The sequence below is a fragment of the Callorhinus ursinus genome, unplaced genomic scaffold, assembly GCF_003265705.2.
Source record: "Callorhinus ursinus isolate GAN/ISIS: 27379988/994484 unplaced genomic scaffold, GSC_fseal_2.0 scaffold1, whole genome shotgun sequence".
NCBI lineage: Eukaryota > Metazoa > Chordata > Mammalia > Carnivora > Otariidae > Callorhinus > Callorhinus ursinus.
Window position 1 is genome coordinate 33,238,241 of NW_027397063.1, and position 27,117 is coordinate 33,265,357.

The 27,117-nt window shown below is 36.0% G+C and overlaps 1 protein-coding gene across 3 annotated transcripts in view; it reads left to right on the forward strand.

Moving 5' to 3' along the window:
* EPHA3 (EPH receptor A3) overlaps window positions 1-27,117 on the forward strand; it is a 378,828-nt gene that overhangs the window by 339,033 nt on the left and 12,678 nt on the right. For all 3 annotated transcript variants that reach the window (XM_025868405.2, XM_073892253.1, XM_073892247.1), the window contains exons 14-15: window positions 14,477-14,626; window positions 16,158-16,351. In XM_025868405.2, the coding sequence (XP_025724190.1) occupies window positions 14,477-14,626; window positions 16,158-16,351 (344 nt within the window). The remainder of the gene's footprint in view (window positions 1-14,476; window positions 14,627-16,157; window positions 16,352-27,117) is intronic.

Genomic DNA, 27,117 nt, shown 5'->3' on the forward strand with positions numbered 1-27,117 from the left:
AAAAAGGACTTGATTAAAAGACCTTTATTTGAAATATTAGATTTCTGGTAATTTAGGTTCTGTGCCATATCCCATTTTTAAACCAGAGCATTTTTTTTCAATATTAGTTTTGAGTTCTAGGATACTCTAAGGAATGATTTTTCTTGTAGGAACTTGGAAGATTCATCCAAATCTGGATCATCTGCTGTCTGGAGAATAAGGGTTAACTTGGGTTAACTTTCATAGTTTTATTTGTACTGATTGTTACTTTGTAAGGACCAAGGGGTACAGAAGACCATTTCTAGACTCTAGTAGAAAAAAAAATGTTGCTCTGTCAAAATTCCTCATTATCGTTTGTGAAATAAAAATGTGACAGACTCTTTGCATTTTTTATTCTCAGAAGATTCTTAAAAACTACACCAACAAAATGGCTCACTAACTGCCAATAAATAGCTGTTTATAGTTATTCAATGTTCATTCTTGTATTTTCTCAAAAACTCTCAAAATATCTGTGGGGGTCCTAACTTCCTTCTGAGAAGCTGTAATTTGCATCTGCATTTCCAGAATAATTTAGAAATCTTTAATTTAATCTCCTGTAATAATCCTTGTTTGGTACAACAATTTTATAATTTACCCTAAACTATGATGTATGGTTTAAAATAATAGGACTGCTATTTTGTTTTTTAAACAAAAACACTGAAACAATTAAATGAGTGTTGCCATACTAATTCTTGGGAATTTGTACTTATTATAGGAACACTGCTATTGTACAGAATGTTTTGGGAAATCCTCTTTTGAAATTATCTTTAAAATTGGATTGTGATATCATCGTTCAAAGTTATTTAAGCGTATAGTATTTTAGGAAACATACTTGCCTGAGATAAAAATCTCTGGTGTCAATAAGCTTATAGTTAATAAATAAGAAAAGTAATACATTGTTATATAATAAAGCCTAGTTTTTTTTTTTTAACCAAACCAGGATTTTTCAGCTTAGACCTCCACTTTCTTTATTTGATTAAACATCCTATAAATTATGGTTACTTCAGAAAAACAAGTTCACCATTTAAAAGAGCGTGCCACAGCATTTTTGTTGGATAAACACATTCTGGTGAATCTGCTTTAAAAAGCTAGTCACATTACTTTAGTCACACTTAACACATATCACCTAGAGTCACTTGGATTCAAAAATTAGCATTCAGTGCCTCAATGCACTAAGCCAGTTCCCCAATTGCTCCTCAGAAAGTTCCTGACTTAGGTAGAGGGTAACTGCACTAAGGAATCATGAGAGGCGTTTGATTCAATGCCACGGAATGAACACGGGATGTCTGCTGATCTCATTTTAAGAACATTGTGATCGACAGGCAAGGTAGAAGAGTGGAACAGAATTTATATCAACCAATTCTGTGTGCATTTTTTTTAACTGGAGGGAACACCTGAGGGGTTGAGGAAACGCTGAGCCTTGAAACTTGGAACAACTTATCAGATGTTTTCCCATGCCGCTTTAATACTGTCTTAAGTGTATCACAGGTTTTCCTGCCTTATGTCCCAACAGGATTCCTTGAGATGAGAGGGTCAGCTCAGATCATAATATACACTTTTGTAGGTTTTCTCTTTTTTATCAGGGTATTAGGTAGGAAATCAGAATTTTTTTCAGTACTCACATAAAGTTATTTCTTCTCATTTCTCACTACTGAGTTATGTGGAAATTCCAAACATTGACACTTTCTATTATTCAATGTGATTATGCATCCTGTAACCTTTGTAAAATTTCACTGTATACATGGGATTCAAGAGTAAGAAGGGTGTAGTGTTTTAGTGTTATTATGAAAATCGTTCAATCTTGTGGACCCTCTGAAATGTTCTTGGGGGACACCCAACAATGCATGGGTGACACTTTGAGAACCACTGTTATGGGTACTATGTCAGGAAAATGCACCTTAAAAACTAAATGAATATTTTAGTTTTATCAAATGATATAAAGTCTTGACTTATAGTATTATATGATATAGCATGTTTTGAAGAAAGGCCTAGAATGTATAACAGCAGCTGCATACAAAAGGCTGCAAATCATCTTGAAAGGCTTTGGATTTTATTTGGGATGGAGCAGTTAGCTCTACAAAATGAAACCATCAGAAAGTTTTTTGTTGTTGAGAAAAACAAACAAAAAATGAATTGCCTCTTTGGGTTCCCATCATATGAATTCAGAGCACAGTTATGGCATGTTGCCAATTTTTTTTTTTTTGCACTGAACTACCAATGTATTTCATTTTAAGAGAACCATGGAATTATTGGTGAAAACTGTTTACCACTAAATTATTTTTTAGTCTTTTTCCTTACGAAATTTCATTTTAAACTGTTAGCATTTTTTATGTGCATGCATGCATCTATGCATATGAACATTCTTATATTCATATGTTCAAATAGATGGGATCCAAAATTCCACCATGATGGTGCTCAATTTACTGTTTAACAAGACCAAGTTAGAGAAAATATAGGCTTTTATCTAATTTATATGTTGTATTGTATAAAGTCAATCCAATTCTCAAGCCCCAAATTCATTTTAGGGATATAATTACCACATAAACCGATTTGGGAACTTTGAGAGAGCCAGATGATTTGTTTTTGGTTATATTCTTCATTTTTCAATTTTTTTTAAATTTCTGTCCTGAAGATGTATACTGAGTCGTTAGAAGTTAGATTTTTTTAAAGATTTTATTTCTTTATTTGAGAGAGAGAGCGAGCAGGGGGAGTGGCAGGCAGAAAGAGAAACAGGCTCCCCGCTGAGCAGCGATACCCCCCCTCCCATGCAGGACTCCATGCTGGACCCAGGACCCTGAGATCATGACCTGAGCTAAAGGCAGACACTTAACCAACTGAACCACCCAGGCGCCCCTGTAGTTAGATTTTTATATTGGATAAGAAGTTTCTCCCTTTCATTACATTTGTAGCCCATTAACATCTATTTAATTTTTAGAAGATAAAGCAAATGAAAAGTTATCATAGGCATTGTGTGTTAAGCAAAGGAGAAAGAAATCTAATTTTACACAATAATTTATTGGATTTTTTTTCTCTGTAATCCTGCCAACTTGATGCCAGAAATATTCTACTACAGTTATTTTACCTAATTTCATTTGCAAGATAAGAAAGGGAAAATAAGTGGCTAATGCAAGTAGTTAAAAGCTAAGTAGTTAAATGCTTCTTTTCAGGATAACTCCATTCTAAGGACACAAATAATAGAAAACATGAGCCTTTATTCTGTAGTCAAGGACTAAAAACTAAGAATACCAAGAACCAGTGTGATATAAAAAGAAAATTATATTATTTTGATAAGTAATATATATCATAAGTCCTTGTCCTTTACACATGAATGAAAAAAAGTAACACATAAATATCTAATCGGTGGCCTTCATATATTTTAAGCTTTGAATCAAAATAAATAATGTTAATCATGAATTTATTCCCTACTCTGTTAGAATCAGTATGGATATGCCTTATATAGCTTCACAAAGTAAAGCCATATATTCAAAAATCAGAAAATGCTAGAAGACTGTAATCTCAGTTGTCAACATTGCATCAATATTTAATGAGAGATCTAGTACTTTCTAGTCACCCAAGTCAGAGAGATAGATAACATAAACATTTTAACACGTGAAAATTATCTATCCAGATTTATGTGGGGAAAAAATCACAGCTATAGTTTTAGAGTGGAATATAGTAGTATGGACATTGTATGTAAAATATTACACAGTCTCTAGCAGGAACAATTTTCTCTAAAGTGCATCATTCATTCATTCATTCAACATTTGAGTGCCTATGATATACCAGGCTCTGTTCTAGGGCAGTAAATAAAACAAAGCCCTGACCTTATGAGTTTACATTCTAGTGTGGGAATTCAAGTAATAAACAAGCAAGTGAAGGTATAGCAAGGCAGAGAAGTAAGATGAAGAATGTGGATAGTGGGGGAGGGTGTTATTTCAGTGAGGAAGATTAAGAGTTTCCCTGATAAATGACGTTAGAGTAGTGAAATGGTGAGAGTGGAGGAACAAATAATATAAGCATCAAAGTTAATTAACCAGATTTATTTTGCCTTAACTATCTTTTCAATTTAATAAATTAACTGTAATCATTGTTCTGATTCCAACAGGCTCACTTTGCAAGAAGACAAATTAAGTAGTCAGATTAATGATTTAACTCAGACTAAACATCAGGCTCATAGCGACTGGTCTAGGCTGTAATGTTGGCAAGCCTGGAAGCTTAGTAAAAATCACTTTCTGATATTATTTGCAGTTCACTGTGAATATCCCACATTTTCAAAAATGTGATGACACATTGCCTGAAGCTTTTCCCAGAGCCCCGAAGCCATTGACCAGCCCCAGATTCCTTTGGCATTGCGAAGTACCGCAGTCTTCCTGTCCTAAGTCAGGCTTACCACTGGATATCTGGCATGGCTAATAATTTGATTCATTTCTGTCATATGTCATGGTTCAAATACACTCCCGTGACTTTTTTCCTTCTTAGTTTGCTGGCCACTGTTCTGGAATTGCCCCCTAGTTCAAGCTGTTGTTTACTAAACATAAACCTGTAAGGGAACTGTTGCTGTGATGTCCAGCCAGAACTGTCTTTTTGGATATTTAGGAGATTCTCAACCTATCATTTCATCTTTCCTTATTTTCCAATCATCAGTATTAAAGAAATCAAGCTTACTCAAGTTTTGCACGTTTTTAGTTACTTACTAGAATGAACCTAATATCTCTATTTCTATTATTTTTGTCATAATTACATACTGAATAGATCTTTCTGATTTATTTATTTTTAACACTGCTTCTTTAGAAAACTGTGTTCAGAGTGCTAAAAATACACACTTTCAAATGAATTTCTTTAATCTTTAAAAAAAATTAGGGTTGAGTATGTATAAAACACAAAAGTTTAACATTTAAAAACCTCACCGAACTCTGAAATATCTTCAGCCTTATCTGTAAATGTTTGCATTGTTTTTGTTGAAGATAGACATTATAGATGACCTAATTTGAAACTAACAGAAAGTAACAGAAAAGTTATTTATTTGTATTGCATTACCTGGGCAGCGATAGAGAAACTTAGAATGCGGGTGAAGATTTTCCTGTATTTTAAGAAATTCTTAAGCATTTCACATAATGTTGAAATGTTTCAAAAGTTCAAGGGATAGGCTTTTGCTACCTAAGAGATCATCCGTCTCTGATCTCTTGTGGCAATCAACATCTGCTGGAACAATTCTCTCAATGGCTTTTAGATTTGAACTACTGAGGATTAGAACAGATGCTTCCCCTGGGATTCTTCCTGGCTTGCCCTTCACCTTGTTGTCTACTGTTGTCTACAGTGAATGAAGGTTAGTCCCTGACAATAGATAGATGCTAAATCCTTGAGTCAAATGATTTATCGCTATGGTTCCACTTTTAACCTGAGAAGCCAATATTTGCCTCCAGGTTAAACACTCAATTACTTAGGGTTTACTAAGATAAACTCTCCAAAGTCTTTTGTCACTCTAAGTATGACCTGACAGAGCTCAGGGGCAGGCAATGTGAACTGTGGATCAGCAAAGCATTTATGAAATCAACAGGGAGAGATTTGTATATATAATTAGAGAAAAATTGGGGCAGATATGAGATATTATGCCTTAATGTCCAGAGAGTTTAGCAATTATACTCTCTTTCTTTAGAAATCACGACTTGAAGCCCCCTAACCCATAGTGAAAGAGCTGACTTTAGATGAGTGCCTAAAAAATTCAGGATTTTAGCCAAATGTCTCATTTGAACTGTCTAAATTCATTAAGCTTAGAGAACTGAATTGCAGGATCTTTTGAGAATAGGTTTACTCCAACTGCTATTTCTGGACAAAATGAACAAGGTTTTGGAGTACTTCAACTGATCCTAGATTTGAGTGTAGCAATTATGTAATGCCTCTGTCCAGAGACTCTCTAGTATCTTTACTTACAACATTCTATTCTTCTCTTTTAAATTTTCTGTAAGAATTCTGTAGGAGTAAATCCAGATATGACATCCAGTAGGTAAGTAGATCCAAACTTAGGATAATCTTTAAGAGTCCAAAATAATGAACATCGAAAATGTCAGCATCCTTGGTATGCATGTAGGTTTAAGACAGAAATTTGAAAGTTGAAGGAACTAAGGTTCATAGGTCAGCACAGCTGTTAGAGATGCTCCCCATGATCTTCAGTTGACGAATGACAAGATAGCTACACAGAGAAGTTAAGAAACTTGGCTAAATTAAACAGTATGCTAAAATTAGACCAGAAACCAAGACTCTTGATTTCTGCTAAACTTAAGAATGCAAATGGATTGAGTGACTATAAATTACCCTGAACCCCAATTACTGAGCTATACACAGATGAGACAGCACTGAGAGGAACTGATCTTAGGTTTGCCACTTTAAATATAGGGAACAAGCATTAACTTCTGATTCTGTTATGGAGGTCCCTCTGCAATTGAGGTTTTAGACATACTCCATATGCTGTGATTCTGAGCTTGCTCCAGGCAATTGGAGACTTTTCTCAAATACATAAATGTCTGGAGAGCTTACATGTGGATATAGAGACCACCTTAAGTAAATGCATTCATTTTACAATGTATTTATGCATTGTAAAGAATACATCTTTATAGTAACTAGCTGTGCTTTAGCGTACTCTAAGTTCCTAGTAGCATTTTATCAACAATATTTAAATTGTCAACTGATTTCAAAATTTTAGCTCATTAGTAATGGTTGTACTTGAATAGTTTTACTGTGACAGGAAAGTATGCCAAATGATGACTCTAAATCTTTGGGTAGCCCATTGAAGGATGTGTTTGGCAGTTAATTGAAAAGCATCTAAAATTTCAAAATGTTTCCCATATATATAACTGAGAAAGCAATTTCTGAAAAACAAAAAAGAAGTCAGACAATATAAGCTTGAAATTATTGGGGTGGGGTGTAGGGGGAAAAGGGGAATTTTTGTGATCAGTCAGGAGAAGTATGAATAAATTCTACAATGGATGACTTGTAGGAAATTTAGTGGGTCAGACTCTTATAGATTCATTTTATTTTATTTTGATAGTCTCAGATCTACAGATGCTCAAATTGAAGGCAGACAGCCTTACTGTGAAGTAAGACTTTATTAAAATGTGTGGGTTCTTCTTTCACTCATATTTCAGAACCAAATTGGGCCCTCAAGAACTTGTATCCAGTGTCTCATTATGTCAATGACATTTACATTTTTGTAGCCATAGATAGTGTTTGCTCTGGGAGTAAAAAACTTGTTTCTTATGAAACTCTTTGGTCATAGATACCTCTGTTTGATAAAGAAATTGATGCTTAATTAAAGTTTCATTAGCAATAGGAAGTTATCCCTTTTTCAAAAAAGAAAGAAAGGAAGAAAGTTAAGAATAAAGGAGAAAATAAAAGAAAATAATAAAGCATAAAAACATAAAAAAATTAAAAATAGAGGGAAACATCTCAAAGGGATACTGTTATATTTAATAAAACCCAATATCAAAATTAGCTCTGAGGAACTAGACTCTTACTTGACTAGAACAGAAATAAAAATATCCAGAGAAAGGATGTGAATAGTAAGGAAAAAAAAAAAAAAAGAAAAAGCTAATTCCACTTAGTCTACATAAAATCCCAGATAAATCCTGCACCTCGTCTGAATTATTTTCCCTTGCTAAGTAAAGCTTGTCATACACCATCTAAAGCAGTAGTTTTCAAGTAAGGATAATTTTGCTCCTAGGGGATATTTGGCATTGTCTGGAGACATTTTTGGCTGTCCCAGTTGGAGGGATGCTAATGTTATCCAGTGGATAAAGGCCAGGGGTGCTACTAAATATCTTACGATGCACAGGACAACCCCCACAACAAATCATTAATCTGCTTTAAAATGTCAGTGGTGCTACTGTAAAGAGAGCTTGTTCTAAAATTACCCAACATGTGTAAATAATGTGTAAAAAAATGGGAATGAAGATCAAATGTCCCTCTCAGGTACTTTATAATTTCTCCTATACATACTGGACCATAAGTTGAATGTGGCAATGTAGACTACATTGCTATTTGTGGAAAAAAAAAGTGCAACAGACTAACCATCTGCCACCAGGCCTGGCATGATGAACTTGGGGATATTTCACAAACAGAATGCAATGAATAGTATGACTTTTTTTTTAAGGTTTTATTTATTTGAGAGAGAGAGAGTTAGCAAGAGAGAGCACAAAGGCAGACACCTAACCAAATGAGCCACCCCGGCTCCCTTGAATAGTATGACTTTTATTCCTGTTAATATTTTATCCTCATGTGCTCTTGATCTAACACTTAAAATTTTAATTCTTTCCCCTGGTGCTCTAAATTTTGAACATGACCTCTTTATTTTTAATGTTTCGATTTTGTTTTATTAAGATGTCTTTGTAGTAAACTCATAAATAGACATCTTACCTCGCAGGTAAATATGTCATATATTTTCAGTCAACATATGAGTCTTAGCCATGCATAATTAATTTTTATGTTTAAAAATTGTACTTACCTCATTCTACAAAGGAATGGAGTAATATTCATATTCAGAGACAATATTTATTAAATTATTGATGGTATTTTTAGGTTAGTAAAGTACCTACAATATCAATATTGAAACAGTTGATATAGGATGCATTTTGTTTATGGAGTCAAATGAAAATCTTTATAACATTCGGCAAACTCTAAAATATTTAATCCATGCAGCACCTTGTGAGATATTTTCATAATTTTATAGATACTGTAAAAACTCGATGAATGTTCAGTAATTCTTATATTTATTACTATTATGGAAATAACAACATTGTTAAATAGCATGAGGGGAAAGAAGGCATAAGAAAATAATATGATTTTTTAAAGCTATTATTATGCTATATATTGGCTCACTCTTAGTATTTGTATATTCTGAAAAACTAGGTTCAATGGTTCAATGTATTATTTTCTAAAAATGAGCTGTATTTTTAAAAATGCTCAAAATTACCAAATATCTTCAGTAAAATCTATCACTCTAAGCCCATAACATAAGTGGTTATATTCTCTGTCCACACACCTTTGGGAAACAAGCTGTTGTAAACAGGAGAGCTTGAAAGTCAGACTCCTGTTTTAAACTCTGGGCATGCAGAAATGAAGTAAGCAAGCCAGTTATTCCTGTGAACATCCCCGTCTAATTAGCCCAGATAATTAAAAGGTAGAAGGATCACAGAACATGGAGTGACCAGGTTGGCCTAGAACATTCCCAAATGTTCCACCAATGAGTTCGCATTTGACCAGAATGTTCAACTAAGTTTACTAGTTGCAGAAGGTAGACAGGGAAAAAGCCTCCCAAGGAAAAAGAATAGCATGTATTTTGGAGAAAGGTAATTAAATTCAAGTCAGTGAGCACTTGTTGAATGCCTACCCTACACATTTGCCAAGATATCTAAATAAGACAATTGCTCTCTGCAGTGAGCATGGGCACATGTGGATTATGCCCATTATCTCCAGATTTATAATCTATTTAGATTTTCATAGGCTAAGGACTTCAAATTATTACAAATTGTGACAAAAAAATTTATTTATGACAACAGACAGGACAAGAGCTCCTACTTGAATTCATTTTGCCAGTATTGAATATAAAGAATTTGAAACTATAATGTTGAATTTAAAATTTGTGATAACATACACATTGATCCTTCCACAAACTCTGAGATGATTTTGCCAGTTTGTGATCTCACCTTAATTAAGTGGGTACAGTGTTTATTTGTTTGTTTGTTTGTGTTTCATTTAAAGCCACAGTGACTCCACGTTGTTTGCCAATACTGGAAAAAGAAAAATATGTATAAAATTCTTCTTAGACTGATTTATTTTTAGTAGCAATAGCAACAATTGCTAAATTTGAGTAATACCTTGTAGTTAACAATAAGCTTTCCCTCCTATGCTCATTTAATAAATTCTTTGTATCGATATATAAAATGTGTTAACCACTTGAAGGGAATTAGAAGAGAAGAAAGGGCAAGATATTTATTGAGCAGACTGTTAATGATCATTTTATTAGTTGATTTATGTATATTATAAAACCATTGCCAATGACAAAAATATTCCATAATAACCAGTCATCTTTATGTGTCTCTATTTCTATGAGTTCGGCAGACTATAACGATTACAAAACATTAGCAAGACGACACAATTCAAAATTTAGGTGTTTTCTTTAAAATAATTTTTTTAAAGATTTTATTTATTTATTTGACAGAGAGAGAGAGAGAGAGGGAGAGAGAGAGCACAAGCAGGGGGAGCGGCAGGCAGAGGGAGAAGCAAGCTTCCCGCTAAGCAAGGAGCCTGATGCAGAACTCGATCCCAGGACCCTGGGATCATGACCTGAGCCGAAGGCAGATGCTTAATGACTGAGCCATAATTTGCCAAATAGTTTTCTAAACGCATTTCCTTTTGGTGTGGGTTTCAAACAACGTTTAAATACAATGTCCCCAGTGAAAGTTAATAGCACTCAATTGGAAAATTTCTGGAAATAATTTGCTTAAATCTGTAACCATGTGCTAGCTTAGAGAACACATTACACTAGTCCCAGTCAAGTTCAGAGATGGTGTAGAGCAAAGCCCCAGTTGAAAAGTTGGGCTCCGAGCAAGATGCCTCCGATAGCATTTATGTCTGTGTCCAGAACAGCACAAGAAAGGATTTTCCTTCTAAGCTTAAACACAGGTGTGGCCCTGATTTTCCTAAAAGGGATCACTTTTCAGTATTTCACTGTTTTCAGAAATTTTATTAAAATATTCTCAATGCTGTCCTCTGTGGAAAATAAGTGATGAAGTACATAAGATGAAACTTTAGTGTGTTCCATTTTCATACTGATTGAGGTCAAACACAACAAACAGGTGTCTTGTTCCTGACAATCATCAACCTAATGTTTTGTCTAGGTTCATATTTTAATGTATATTAAGGACCTCGGTAAAATGATGTATATCTGTGCCTTATATTTCTAAATAGATACAAACTTTTCATCAAGGAAAGGACTTAGTTTTTTAGTGCATTTTTTTAAAGAATTTATTTTATTCTTTTGTGTTTGTTTTTTTTAATTTTTATTGTTATGTTAATCACCATACATTACATCATTAGTTTTTGATGTAGTGTTCCATGATTCATTGTTTGTGCATAACACCCTGTGCTCCATGCAGAACGTGCCCTCTTTAATACCCATCACCAGGCTAACCCATCCCCCCACCCAAAGATTTTATTTATTTGCCAGAGAGAGAGTGGGAGAGTACAAGCAGGGGAAGTGGCAGGCAGAGGGAGAAACAGGCTCCTTGCTTCGATGTGGGACTCGATCCCAGGACCCGGAGATCATGACCTGAGCCGAAGGCAGACGCTTAACAATCTGAGCCACCCAGGCGCCGCGCCTTTAGTGCATTTTTTTACTTTTAGTAATTTGGCTCTGGGCAAAGGAAAGCAAATGGCAAAGTGTCTGCAGCAGAGATAAGACATATAACTGATACTGCAGAATATTATCTTTCCTTTGCTCTATGAATATAGCTTTGTTTGACTTCTGTTAATTCTCAGAGCTTTTTAAGGAAGAGAAAATGTGCCTAATGATTTCATTTGGCATCCTGAATAGATTTTGTTACATGTCACATGTATAATTCTGTTTTTGTCGAAATTAAGGATATTTAATATCTTGAATCCTTGAACCCAGGTGCAAATAAGTTAATTTGGGAATTGTAAAATTTTATTAGTTATTTTTAGGATTGAATGTATTGTCAGAGAAAATGGCAATATTAGACCCTCCAAATTTATTTATTTATTTATTATTCATTTATTTATTTGAGAGAGCACGAGTAAGAGCAAGAGGGGGAGAGGCAGAGGGAGAGAGAGAATCTTAAGTAGTCTCCACACCCAGTGTGGAGCCTGATGCGGAACTTGATCTCAGGACTCTGAGATCATGACCTGAGCCTAAATCAAAAGTTGGAAGTTTTGGGATGCCTGGGTGGCTCAGATGGTTAAGCGTCTGCCTTGGGCTCAGGTCATGATCCCAGGGTCCTGGGATCGAGTCCCGCATCGAGCTCCCTGCTGAGCAGGGAGCCTGCTTCTCCCTCTGCCAGCCGCTCTCCCTGCTTGTGCGTGCTCTTTCTCTCTCTCTCAAGTAAATAAATAAAATCTTTAAAAAAAAAAAGTTGGAAGCTCAATCAATTGAGCCACCCAGGCACCTTGGACTCTCCAAATGTATTTTATTTTATTTTAGCTTTCTTTAAAATTTAAATTCAATTAGCCAATGTATAGTGGACTCTCCAAATTTAAATATGAAAGGACCCTTTAAAATGTTGAAAATAATGCAAACTGTGAAGAAGAGAGTGAATGAGTGAGTGAGGGAGGGAGAAAAGCAAGGGGAGCTTCTAAGACTTTATGCCCTCTCCTGTACTTGACTATAAAAATTTTCCGTTCTGTTTTTCTGGTTGTAAATCATCCCACTTCTGTAGTGCACACTGTGCACTATAGTGTCCCCCACGATCTCCGGAGGCTGTCCTTAGTTTCACTCCCATCTCCCCAGCCTGGTTTACTTTACTTCACCAATATAAAGCGTCAACTACCCTTCGGCTGGTAGCTTCTCAAGAAGGCTGTGCTCGGTCACCCTCTCTGTGCTCACTTCACTACAGTTTCAGGCACTCTTCAAACCCCATTGTAAGCCCCACCTCCTTCAAAGACCTGTGGCAGTATTCGCTCTGAAGCAGTTCCCTTGTGTGAAAACATCAAAGAGAAGCATCAAGTTTAGGGAGATAATTCCAATCGCAGATACCGTTGTCCTCTGTAGGATTAAGTTGGCTCAGTTTGCCTATGGTTAAACCCCAATTTGACCTTTTCCCATCCTTTCCCATTATATTCCTTCACATACTCTGTAGCATAGTCACACCGGAAACTTCTTCTAAAACATACATTTTCCTCCTCTGTGGCTTGTTTGATATATGACGCTTCCCTCTGAGTATGCCGAGTGTTAAGCTAATATTTCTGAAGTCTTTACTGTGTGCCAGGAACTATGCTAAAGGTTTTATTGAAATTTGTCATTTAGCGCCACAGCTCTGCTATGAACCAGAACTATTACTTTACACAGATGAAGAAGTTCAGGTGTAATGAGGTCTAATAACTTCACCTCCTAAGATCCATTTCTCCAAAGCGATGTGTCGCCCCCCTTGAGCATTACTTCGAAACCAGTGAAGTGCTGTGCGGTGCAGAGTCAGCGGAACACGTTTTGATGAATAGGGTTTATGATTTGGATGATGTGAATTCTTTGCAATATTTAACTTTTTTTTCTTATATCAAAAATCTGTACATCTTTTCGGGCTCAATTCATACGTGACCTCCTCAGTCTCTCTAGTGAGACTCTCAGCCCCATGCTCTGCATCACAGCCATTTCTGCTGTCTTCTTACTCACTGGCAGGTCCATGACCAGCATGACCAGCATCACCTGGAGCTTTTGAGAAGAGCAGACCATGGCTATACTCGGCAACTACTGAATCAGTGCTTCCATCTTAATGGGAGCAAGCTCCAGATGATTCATATAGATAGTAAAGTTTGGGAAGCAAAGTACTGGGTACTTCTTTCTGCATTTCATTATTCAAAACAACTAATTATCATTCCTCTTTGCCTGAGATTTTCCAAACAGAAGGGCTAGTGTGTTATTTATATTTGTCTCAGAGTGACTGGCCTAATACTTCCCATATGGATGCTACTCGACACATTTTTATTAAGTGTATTTATTAAACTGAGAGCAAATTCCATGGGAGTTGTACCTTTATATCTCCCATAACTTGGAGAAACAATATTCTCTACATTCTAAGTTCTGGGAATGTAGTTATTATATCTATTTAGTTCATGTGGTGCCGACCTAGTACATGGAAGTTACGTCAGTGATTAATGGTGGAAGGAAGCACTGGGTAAACTAATCAAGATGATTGATTAATGTATCAGAGAGAGTGTTTTTGAGGTATAATTTTACTTTGAATTTATTTAGTTAACAAATATCGATGAGAACTTATGTATCAAGGAGTGGTATGAGTTATTTTTGGGGGTATAAGTTCTTTACAAATATTAACTTGCATTCTGAACTAAGATTGCTTGGTCAAGCATAAATCTATGTTCAATCAATAAAGGTTGACTCGGGATACCTCATTCAATTCTAATATACCATATAGCACATCTATTTTAGGTCTTTTTTTGCATATGAGTAATTAATGTGCCATAGTTGATATAAACCAGCAGTATTTAAACAATTTTTAAATATTTTTCTTTCATCAAATTAATTGTAAGTTAACCCTTCAGTACATGGTATGCCACTCACTTCTGCTTGGTATTAAAATAGAATATCCAGATATTTCAGCAGAAACCCATAATCCATTTCAGAAGTACTCTGACAAGTTCAGTCAGATTTAATATTATAATATATGTTTTATGCTTCATGCACTGATCATATATGTACATGATTTTATATTTAAAGGGAGGGAAGATCCCAATCCGATGGACATCACCAGAAGCTATTGCTTACCGCAAGTTCACGTCAGCCAGCGACGTATGGAGTTATGGGATTGTTCTCTGGGAGGTGATGTCCTATGGAGAGAGACCATACTGGGAGATGTCCAATCAGGATGTAAGTATTTGTAGTCAATGAATTATGGTTTCAGATTAAGAGATCAAGCTGTGCAAGGAAGTGGAGCATAATGAAACCAGGTGGCTCCCAGTTTGTGACACTGAAATAGAATCCTTAGAAGAAATGAAATAGTTTCAAAGTCTTGCAAGGATATTAATTGAATTGCTCTTACAGCTTTACATGTTTCCCTGAAGCAGAGGTTTAGAAATGAGAGAAAATGAAGACATTTGTAACAAGAATGTAATGAAATAAGTGACCGAAAAGATAGTCAATAAATATGGGGAACTGTTTAAAGTATTTTTACTGCAAAATTGTTTCTATGTAACATTAATAAGCCACATGTCTGCCATCCTTCATAGATTTAATTAATGCATCTATGCCAACATTTTGTTTACTTAAACATAGTATTTCCCTATGTCAGCCAAAGCAACCGATCTCTAGTGTGTTGTTTCTCTTAATGTATTAAACTTGCATGTGAATTTAGTCATACGAATTGAAGTATCTGGATGGAAAAATAATGTTAAACTTTCTATTGTATCTGTGATATGATTTTTGAAAAGAATTTTTGTTTTTAGAAGTCATGTCTTGCAAATGCTTAGTAAAAGGTTGCTGTTGACATGGGATCAGCACTCAGAGACTTGTCTTTATGCTTAGCCAAAGACTTTGAGCATGATCTCAAAGATACATGAGATGGAAAGCTGAGATGCTTTTAGTCATTTGCTACTCACTACATATAAAACTGCTTTTATTGTATTTTCATTTAAAATCTTTCTGTACTTTTCCAATCTAGCTATTGTTATAATAGTGCTGAGAAAATCAGACTCACTTTTCCGCATCTCTATTTTCCAAATTTTCTCTGTATTAAAGGATCTCAAAGTGTGGGCTCTGGACCAGCAGCCTTAGCAGGGCCTGGGAATTTGCAGTAATGCAAATTCTCAGGCCTTCCACTAGACTTATGGAATGAGAGGAGAGCAATCTATATATTAAGTTCTCCAGATTATTCTGATACACAGCAAGTTTGAAAAATCACTGTTTTATGTGATTTAAAAGTACAAATGAACTAATAGTTACTTCATTGTTCTGCACATAGGAGTTTACCTTAGGAACTTAACTATGATTTGGAAGATACCGTTTCAATGAAGTATAACAAAATCTGTCCACTTTTTTCTGCATTCATTCACATATGAACAATATTCCATATAAATATGTATTACCAAATAATAATTTCTTTATAACTCATTGAATTTCCTATATCACAGAATGTTTCTTCTGATTTTCATCTGAAAAGGAGCTTTACAAATGCTTCTTTCCCAAATTCACTCTCTCTCTCTCTCTCTCTCTCGACCTTCCTTTATATAACATTTCTGGGCAAGAATAATCACTTATTTATTTGATAAGCTGTCATCCTTTTAAGTAACTGAAAATGAGAATTTTTCCACTTAACTTTAAAATATTCATATTGGCGTACCCTTCCCATGGAGAATAAAAGGAGTTTCAGTTCTGAAGTCCCTGGAAACTGCTTCTCACACAGGTGATTAAAGCTGTGGATGAAGGCTATCGGCTGCCGCCCCCCATGGACTGCCCAGCTGCATTGTATCAGCTGATGCTGGATTGCTGGCAGAAAGACAGAAACAACAGACCCAAGTTTGAGCAGATTGTCAGCATTCTGGACAAGCTTATCCGGAACCCAGGCAGCCTGAAGATCATCACCAGTGCCGCAGCAAGGTGACACTTTGATTTTGCATTCTGCTCTCACTCAGAAATTAATGCATTTTCTATGTCCACTGTGTTAATTTTCTTCTCCCACTTCCCTAACTGCATTCTTTGAAACTTGTATTCCTGAGGACTGGAGAAAAGTGTCTCTATTTTCTTCCTTAAAAAAAAAAAACAAAAAACAAACTTTCAGGAGAAATTCTTATGTTGTTTAGTCATAATGATGAAATTCAGAGATATTTTTAACTTCCAACTTGACCAGGAGCGTCTACATTCAGGCTTGTGTTTAAGTCTTCAGGAAATAGGAACACTGGACATGTAGCTTCTTTTCACTCTCTACTATTTAAGCAAAAATGTTTTAAAGGAAAAAGTAAGAAATCTCCTAGAGTGGTGGTGAATTCTAGTGAAGTCCTAATTATTTCCTCATTTAAAATAAAGCTTCAAAAATAATAATATTTCTAAAACATCGCACTGGTCAGCAGAATGCAATCCCCCCCACACCGTGTAACTAAACAAACATTTGTTGAACCCATGTTGTGTGCCAATTACTTTGTTAAGACACTGTAGAGAACAAAACTGAGAATAAAATAATGTGTGTCCCCCTGACAAAAGACAAACGTCAGTACATCAAACCTATAATGCAATCCCGACTGCACGACATCCATTAGATTTTACTTATATTCCTCCTAGCTGAGAATCACTGAGTTTTCTTGATGATTTTGAAGAATGTAAGTTAAAGTCTATCTAAAAACTGCAATTGAAGAAACGGGGAATGAGAGATGAATTTTGTCAGGGGCCACGAGAAGGAAAAAAAAAAGTGTTAATATATTTAGTATTTCTCAGAGAAGCTAAAGGCAAAGCCAACTGTCATATTTAAAGATTTATATTCTCATTGTACACAGAAGAACAAAACAGTTCTTTTCCATTCTGATATGTGCTCTTATAGGACAGTTACATGGTTTTAGTAAAAGAATTATACTTAGTGTGCATATAAATCCACAGTATTAAGTGGGATGTATAAATGCTACATAGTGATGATTTACTGTGACTCATGTAAAAGGTATAATATAATGCCTTATTGGAAAGAGTTTGTTTCTTTTTTGCTGTCTTTACTGATAATCGCCGAGAATTATGACTTTCAAATTGATAGAGCATTTCCAGCTGCATTTTATAATAGCATATATGATTTTTTACATTAAGAGGAACAATTATATTGAGACTACATGATCCAGGTTTTGCACTATATTTGGATAAAATGAGTAAGAGGAATCTGAACCAAAGTCTTAATATCAACATCTAAAATTGTAGGTTATTTATTGAAATAACCTACAATTTAGGGGTCACTAAGATTGAACTTGATGATATGTCCTTTGTAGGAAAAACTACTCGTAACTTATCCTGTAAGAATGAATCTCTTGTTGGAATCTTCACAGAGAGAAACTGAACAGACTCTTGGAAATCTACCCGACGGGTTAACAACTAACAGTGTGACGAACCTGTCCTTCCCTGGGCCATAGGGTCCTCATTTTGTACCCTGAAGCCATTTCTTTTGATCTTTACTCAATAGCAATCATGGGGAAAAACAACAAAAAATAAATATCTTTCAATTCTTTCCATATCATAAAAAAAGACACTCAAATCATTTCCATAGGATGGTATTATCCAAATAAAAAGTAACTCATGTAATATGCTCAAGAGATATTTAACTCCAATCCTGTGTGGGGAAATTGTATTAATATCAGATCATAGTATATCAGGATATATCCTAGTATCCAAACTTCAACATGCTTCTTAAACTCACTTTTCCATTCTTATTGAAATTGAATATCACTTCTCCTAATATATATCCTTAATACTTGAATAAATTCTATGTATTTTGTCACAAAACATGTAATTTTAGGGAAAATATTTTTCTAAGAGGTGCCATATATCTTAATTCACTTAAATATAAAAGTCCTGCAAATTGTATATGTTTACTTATTGCCATTAAAATACACAACTAGGTGGATTGCGTCAATATACATTGATTAGTAACAACCTCAAGTTGCCATGCAACATGCAACAATGTCAAGAAAATATTATTTTTCCTTTAGAAAATTTGCTTTCCCATTTTAATAATGCTTATTTCATCCTTTATCACCACTTACTAACTCATTCCCTCCCCCCTTTAATTTTCCAGTGATGCCCTTGCCACATACTTCGTTGAGAAAATACCAGCCCTCAGATGGGAAATTCTAACAGCAAAACAAAAAGTTACTGGTGCCTGCACCTACCCATCTTGCCTATTTTTTCCACTAATTATAAGAGAGGACTAGATCAGTTCCCTCTACTTGTCAGAGGCAAATCCTTCCTTTCTCTCCCTCTCGCCTCTGTCTCCCTCCCCCCTCCCTTGCATATCGGGGCACTTTTGGAAGGCAGAACCACTGCCATAGAAATGTGTTAAATTACATTTTTTCTTAAATTTTCCAGGTGAGAAGAATCACAGGGGAACTAATTAAAGAGACAGCTATCCTGGTCTAGCCCAACTACTGACTCAGCATCTCTAGGAAAGGGGAATGGAATTTGGATGTTTGATAAAAAACTTCAGGTGATTTTTATCATACAGGGAATTCAGGAGATACTGTTTGCCCACATTACTTCTGCCGGCCTCACATCTCTGCCAAAGTCTTCCTTCTTTATCCACAAGCCTTCACGGCCAAACCTCTCAAATCAGAGTCTCACAGTCTCCTCAAACTTAATATTCTAAAAATTTATGTTTTTATTTTCTCCTGGTAGCTTCACCCTTCCACTGCCTTCCTAATTTAATTTAATACACAGGCACCCCCTCATTTGCCCAAATGGGATTAGAGCAACTCTTGGCACCTCTTTCTGGCCCTCCCCACTTTGATCTAGAAGATCACTAGGTCAGCAAGGCCTGTCCCTCTCCCCCTGCACTGCACTCTCTTCCATGACTCTCTCCCCCTCTGGCTGAGACCCTGCAAGAACCTCCTAGCTTGTCCCCCTGCTTTCACTCTTGCCTGCTCCAGCATCTTTGCACGTAGCCTTCAGAATTTTCTCATCAAAATATATGTGATATAATTTCAGTCATCTTTTTATAACCGATTTTGAGTTCGCATTGTACTCAGAAAAAAAATCTAGACTCTTGCTGGTGGTATAAACAGCCCTTCTTCTGCAATGTCACTGCTTTTATTCACGTATTACTTTCTTCATTTTTCAATAACTATTTATTATAATCTAGTCTCCTATGTGCTAGGCATGTGTAGACTCTGGAGAACAGTGAAGAGGGCAAATATGGTCCCTACCATTCTAGGGCTTACATTATAGAAAATGTACAATAAACAACAGACAAGTAGAGGAAGGAAGTAAATAGATCATTGTGACAGATAATCAAAGGGTGGTGGGCAAGAGCCCTCTGTGGAGGTATCTGAGCCGAAACCTAAAGAAAGAAAAAAAGCCAGCTGTTTAAAGAGCCCCACCCCCACCCCCAAAATGTATTCTTGCCATAGGAAAAAAAAACTGCAAGTGAGTTTGGAGGGTTCTAGAACGTAGCAGAAGGACAACATAACTGAAGAGCAGTAGGGGAAGAAGAGTCTCTCATGACTCTGAGAAGGCAAACAGAAGCCAGAGCACCTGAGGCTACCCAGACCATGGAAGGACTTGGGAATTTTTTTGAAATGCATGAGGAATCCATTAAGGCATTTAAAGCAGAGAAGTGACATGATTTGATTTACATGGCTGCTTTGTGGAGGGAGGGGCAAGAGTGTGAGGAGAGGGACATTTCAAGCTTTCAATCTGTGCCACTTTCACTTAATATTCTAGTCTCAGTGGCCAAGTTCAAGTTCCTTCAGAAGGCCACCACATTTCAGATATGAAGACAATTGTACAGGCTGTTCTCCTTATGTTAGATTCTCAGTTTCATCCTTCTTCCTTCAGGAAGCATCCTTTTCATTCATCCTCCTTCAGCATCTTGTATTAATTGAGGCACTCTCTGGCAACGTCATTTAATGGTCCACGCCATTATTTTTTACAGAGTGCCAACACAATTTTAATTCTTATGTGTGTGTTCTTTTTAAGTATCCATTACTCCAATAAACTCTAAGCCCTATGAGATCAGATGCCATGTTTCTCTTGTATTACCACTACCAGGTTGGTACTGGTAACTAAATGACTATTTATTAAGTACATGAATATACATTTTTTAAAATAATAAATGCCCATTTCAATAGATACATGTTTTAAAAGAATTCTAGTTTTTATTCTATTCATTATAGAGATTTCTGCAGACATTAGTCATGATACTAAAAGCTTAAAACTTTCTCCTAAGCAAAATTTCATGTCTCTCTCTCTCTCTGTCAACTCAACTCCAAAAACATCCTCCTCCAAACACAGGGAGATTATCCCAATCTGAGTTTGTGGATGGCACCAAGGATTCAAGTTTCTGAATGACTTATTTAGATCAATGTACAGAATTATGCCTATAAAGTCCATTAGGAAAAATAACATTATTCTATCGTTCCTATGGAAATGATGTTTTCCAGAGTCAGCCTGAGTCTAGTTAGTTTCATGGCAATTTATTTCATATACATTATAGAAATCCTTCTACGATGCATCATTTCACTTTTCAACCTTCATTAGAGTTGATGATTCATAACAGAGTCATTCCCAGAGAATCTGCCTCTAAGAGTGTCTTTGTGACTATCACTGCTGAAAGTGGGAAGATATATAAGCAGAGGGTCAGGGTGCGCCAACTAAAAACTTAGATATTGCAAGATGCAGCGAGAAGAGAAGAGAAGTTATATTAAATTTTATATTGTGATTGTCTTCCAGTAATTGATTTATTTTCCTAAAAGTAGTGTAATTGGAGGAGACATACATGAATTTAAAGTTTAGACAGTACATTGACATGAAGCCACAGATGTTCAGTTAGCAGTTACTTTGTGCCAGGCATTCTACTAGGCCCTGTGGTGATTAGCTGTAGAGAAGTAACTTTTGAATGCTGGATGAAATATCATTAGGCAGATAAGATCATATCAGGCTAGGGGAACATTGTACAAAGAAGCAAGACACACGAAAACGTAGAATACTTCCAAGTTTTTTTGCATCATACAATTCTGCTGGAATATAGGATAAAAAAAAAAGGCAAGGATGACAGATCATTTCATGAGATAATGGAAGATTTCATGGCATCATTGGAAATCTGGACTTTTGTCCATGAGGAAAAGAGGAACCATGGAAGATACTTAAGTGACATGTGGTGGGGTGCCTATAGAATAGTTCTCTGGCAGCTAGTCCTAAGAAGCACTGATGGTAAAGAGGTTCAAAATAAGGAGTTGGGAGGTTATTTCAGTTGTCTAAGAAAGGGCTTCCTCTAGGGAAGAGCAGAAGAAACAAAAAGAAAAGGTATGAATTCAAAAAGTTTTACTGAAGTGTTATAGGACACGGTGGCCAATGAGATGTGCAGAGTGACAGAGGGAGTATCGGAGAGTCCTTCCAGGTTTGGAAAATGGAGGACTATGAGAAGAGTGCTCTCACTGACTGCATAGGAAGGGCATAAGGAAGAACAGGTCTGTGAGACAGATGAGCATTTTGGAGCAATGAGACCAAGTCCCACAAGAAACTAGACGTTCACATCTCAAATTGGGGAAGAGATTAAAACTGGGCAATCAACATAAAGTCTTCTCTCTGTAAAGAAAATAAAAAAACCTCACGGTCAGAAACTTGCTTAGGGGTACAAATCTCAATCAAATAAGGCTGAGCTTGTTGGTTTAAGATTTTATTTATTTGAGAGAGAAGGAGAGAATGTGAGAACGAGCCAGGGGAGGAGCGAAGGGAGAGGGACAAGCAGACTCCACGGTGAGCGCAGAGCCCGGCCTGGGGCTTGATCTCAGGTCCCCGAGGTCATAACCTGAGCCGAAGTCAAGAGTCAGATGCTTAATCAGTTGAGCCACACAGACGCCCCTGGTAACTGCTGGGTTTTATCTCAAATAGATCTCTCTTTATTTTTCTAAAATTATAATTTCTAATTAAAGCTCTCATATGGATTATCAGGAGACTTTATGAATAGTGGAGGGTGTTGGTTCACGGAGGTTGACACTGGGCCATCCCTCCTCCCGATCTGTCAGACTGAACTTCTGAGCTTCTCCGTGCTACTTGTGGCCTGCCCTGGTGTCTGGAGATCCTTCTGAAGCCTCTAAATGCCTCAGTCCCTTAGTCCAGAACCAAAATGTCTACAAGAGCTAGGAAGTTAATTGAAATGGGTGAATGCTTCCATCCTATGTAACAGGGTGTGAGAGTAGCTCATGGGGATTTCAGGCCCATTATAAGGGGATTGTAGGGCCAATTAATGTCAGTGTTGGCAGTCCAAAAAGAAAAAAAAAAAGCATGAAACATTCATAAATATCTCAGAACATTAACCCACTGCACAAACTACCCAGAGAGAAAGAAAACGGTCTCTTTACAGCTTTGGGGAACAGTACAAATCACAGAGCAGAAGGATACGAAGTGGTTGGTAAAAACAAAGCGCAGAATTATAAATGTGACTTAGACCATTACTGAATCCACAGCTCAGGGGATTTTCCAAAAGTGTATGGAATGAACTGTTATCAAAAGCTGCTAAAGAGTGGGGTGGGGGGAAAGACAACTGAGAGAAAAAAGCCATTCAGTTAAGCAAGGGTAATAACATTGTGTCCCTTTAGAGAACTATTTTGATTCTTTTAGAGTGATACATGCGATGCATGAGTCGGCTTCTCTCCCTGCCCCTCGCCCTCTGCAACCCGCCTCGTGCTCTTTCTCTCTCTCTCTAATAAATAAAATCTTAAAAAAAAAAAAAAAAAAACGAATTGAGGAAATCTTTCTTAAAGAAGTTCTTGATAGAGAATACTTCCATGGGGCGCCTGGGTAGCTCAGTCAGGTAAGTGTCTGCACTCCGCTCAGGTCCTGATCCCAGGGTCCTGGGATCACGAGCCCCACATCAGGCAGAGGGAGCCTGCTTCTCCCTCTCCCTCTGCCTGATGCTACCCCTGCTTGTGCGCTCTCTCTCTCAAATAAATAAATATTCTTTTAAAAAGAGAAAAAAGATATTTCCATAAAAATAAATACAAAATGGTCTTACAATGATAAATTTTCTCCTACTTCCTAACATATAATTTAGTTATACAGATAGGAGAAATAAGCAAAATTCGTTTTAGCCCAGTGGCTCAGTTGGTTAAACATCTGACTCTTGATTTCAGCTCAAGTCATGATCTCTGGGTGGTGAGATCGAGCTCCGTGTGGGTGTGGAGCCTGCTTGGGAATCTCTGTCCCTCTCCCTCCCTGCCCCCACTCTAAGAAAATTTAAAAAATTCATTTTTTAAAAGAGACTATTTTGAAGGATTAATTTTGTATAATTTAAATATCTTTTATGATACATATTTTATACTATATAAGTATTCAATTGGTTTTATATTATATATAAAATATAGCTCCTGGATTTAAATAAATTCACTTATTTTTATGAATGTAGCTAAATTAAAAATAAAGAAGACTAGAGAAAAATGAGAGATGAATTAATTCTTCTCTATTTAGGCAGTAAGATGCCTTTTTAAATTTTTGGATATTTATATAAAATGAAATAAATTATTTTTTCTTTAAATTTACATAATTTTTATACTTCAGGAAGTTGGATTCTTCAATAATATTTTAACTTATGGAATACAAATTTTTGGCATAAAGTATTAAATAATACATTCCATGTATTTAGAATGAGGTTCTAAAGTGAAGGCAACCAATTCATGGCATAAGGTCTTAAACAATATATTGAATTTAATTTTTAAAAATTTTTTTAAAGATTTATTTGTTTTAGAGAGAGAGAGAGAGCGAGCATGTAAGTGGGGGGGGGAGGGGCAGTGGGAGAGGGAGAAAATCTCCAGCAGACTCCCTACTGAGCATGGAGCCCAACATGGGGCTCCATCTCAAGACCCTGAGATCATGATCTGATCTGATGCTTAACCACTTGAGCCACCCAAGCACCCCTTTAATTGTAATTTAGAATGAGGTTCTGCAGATCCAATTATACTCAGTTAATTTATTGAAATGATTAAAATATATTGTTCCATTGCATTGACCACTAACTTTGAAGGGATTTATTTTTATTAATTTGCAGGATAAATAGGAGCAAACATAAGCAATACTAGTAATGTTTCCCTGTTACTGGCACTAAATTAACGTAAATAAAATGCTTCTGATTTCTAAGAAAACACAATTATTTTTGAGAACAACTGTTTTGACAAATACCGCATCCTTTAAGAGAAGTCTAACAACCAAAACAATCTATTTATCAACGTGACTTTGACCTCCAATTCTGAAACTGACAGGGTGACTTTCCTCACTGATCAAATATGATGCAGAACCTTTTAGAGGGAAGCGAGTGTGCCAAAGACCCAGATGATTTTTTTTTTTAATCTTAAAAATCAAAGTAGGTAATTTTGCCGCTGGGAGGAATTAGGCCAGATGTAATAGCTATAACTGCTAAGATTCTTATCCTTAAGGCCTAGAGATAACTAAAATAAACACAATGACTTTACTTCTCCTTAATGTGTCATGTATATACTACTTTCCTGTTGGGAACTCTATATACTCAAAATTATTTTTAGTTTCTGATGACAAATTAAATTTTCTTAATCTTATTTGGAATCTTTAATGTTAGGGATAAAATAATCAAGATTGTAATAATCCACATGTAAAAAAATGGCAAATACAAGATTTCCCCACTGAAATACTGTGAAAAGACACTATTTCAAATAAAAAATTTAATAATCATGAAAGACATTGGAAAATTAGATTACTAGTTTCTGACAATAATAAAGATATAGTTAATATTCTGCCCTTAAGAAACTATTCTTGAGTACATATATTCCCTGAAACTATTCCGAACCACAAAATGTAGATAATTATAGTGATATAGTGTACGTCTCCAATGTTATTGACATTTACTTCTAAACGTAGTTGGGATCTACTTACTTATTCTGGAAATGTGTGTGTGTCTTAATCATTATTTTTAATACATGAAAAATAAAGCCATTTGTATACCAAAAGGAGTCTTTTTATATTCTAAAAGGATAATTTAACATTCAATCCTAGTGATTTGGAATTCTAATACAATAATGAAATAACCTCATTATGAGAAGATATTCTTGGGACTGCAGTTGTTTATTGACATTTGGTCCCCGATATCATGTGCTAATTGGTACGAAAACATTTGCAGATCAAATAGGGAGTTGATGAGAAGAAAATATATGTATACCTCTTTAATGTAACAGTATGAAAATCCCTAAAAGAATAATTCACGAGCCTAAATACAAGGAGGGAGAGAGAAGGGGGAGGAAAGTTATTTTTTTGCTTCCCCTGAGCAAACATGTAATTTCCATGATTTCTTTTTAATGACTGCGATCTGCAGCCAGTAGGTACTGATTTATGAAAAGCTGTAAAAGATCAGGTGGAACTCGGCAGGACATCGTTTACAGCTGCATGGATTGAAACCTATCTAATTTGTCTAGTAAAAGTGTGAGCTCACGGTGCACATCACCCAGCCTATAAATTTCCCCTTCAGACCCAAGTCTGGGGCTGGGTCTAGAAAAATTAGCCAATGTCTGCATCTGCTCAAAAAGTGCACATTCCCTTGGTGCGCATGAAGAGACATCACAGGCTCTTCACAGTGAGAGACAAATTCCTATCCATTGATAAACTCTCCAGATGTCCTCTCCGAGGAGGAAAGGAACCAATTTTTATTTGAATTCCCCAGAGAAATCCTGGAAGTGGAAAAATGAGACTTTGCAGGGCTGGTTATTCTGAGGTCACTGGCATTAAAATTAGGCCATTCTTTGTCTTCATTGTACTTTGATCCAAGTAATAAACAGAAAAACTCAGTTGGGGTCACTCTAATCCCTAATCTGCACGTCCTGTTCCATTTTAGTTTGTTTATACTAATTTTCTCTAAACTCTTGTTGAGTCTGGCTATAGTATTGAGTTTAAAAATACCAGTTTGAACGGAGAAGAAAAAATTCTGCATTTTACTATTAGGCACAGTTCATAAATATTCTGAATAAATGTCCTGGGGTTTGATTCTTCATACCCACAAACCCATAAATAAAGGAGTATTGCTGTTCATGGGACCAAGAGTCGACAAGAGTCGACATTAGATTCTTTGCTACAGCTACTGTAGAAATACAAGCCGCGGGGTGTGTGTGCGTGTGTGTGTGCGCGCGCGCGTGCGTGTGTGCTCACGCGTGCGTGTGCCCGTTTGCCTGTAGACTGTTTAATATTTTATTGTCTTCTAAGTATGACTTCATTTTTTCTTATAAAATTGTCTCACACCTGATTTAATGGGATTCCTATCAATTTTGTTCGCTAATTCAGTGACTTATCTGAAGGGTCCAGTGTTCTATGTAATGCTGGCTAGTGACAAAAGCTATTTCACCCATGAGGGCCATGCTAAAACAATCCAAGAATATCGTGTAAATTTTGGAATCTGGCTTGTGTATCTGTATCTGTAATTCCTCAAATTCCTGGGAAAGAAAACGAAACCGAGAAATTTTCAATTAAACCTTTTTTCAGATGAGTAACTTAGAGTCGTAGAAAATTATTTATACAAATTCCCCCGAAGAGAATAATTTATACAATGTTCTGTTTATATTGTGTAGTTTTCTAGGTATTCCTTGAAGGAACCAAAATCAGTGATTTTTATTTTATTTTATTATTTTTTTTCAAAATCAATGATTTTTAAAATAGTATCTAATTTTTGT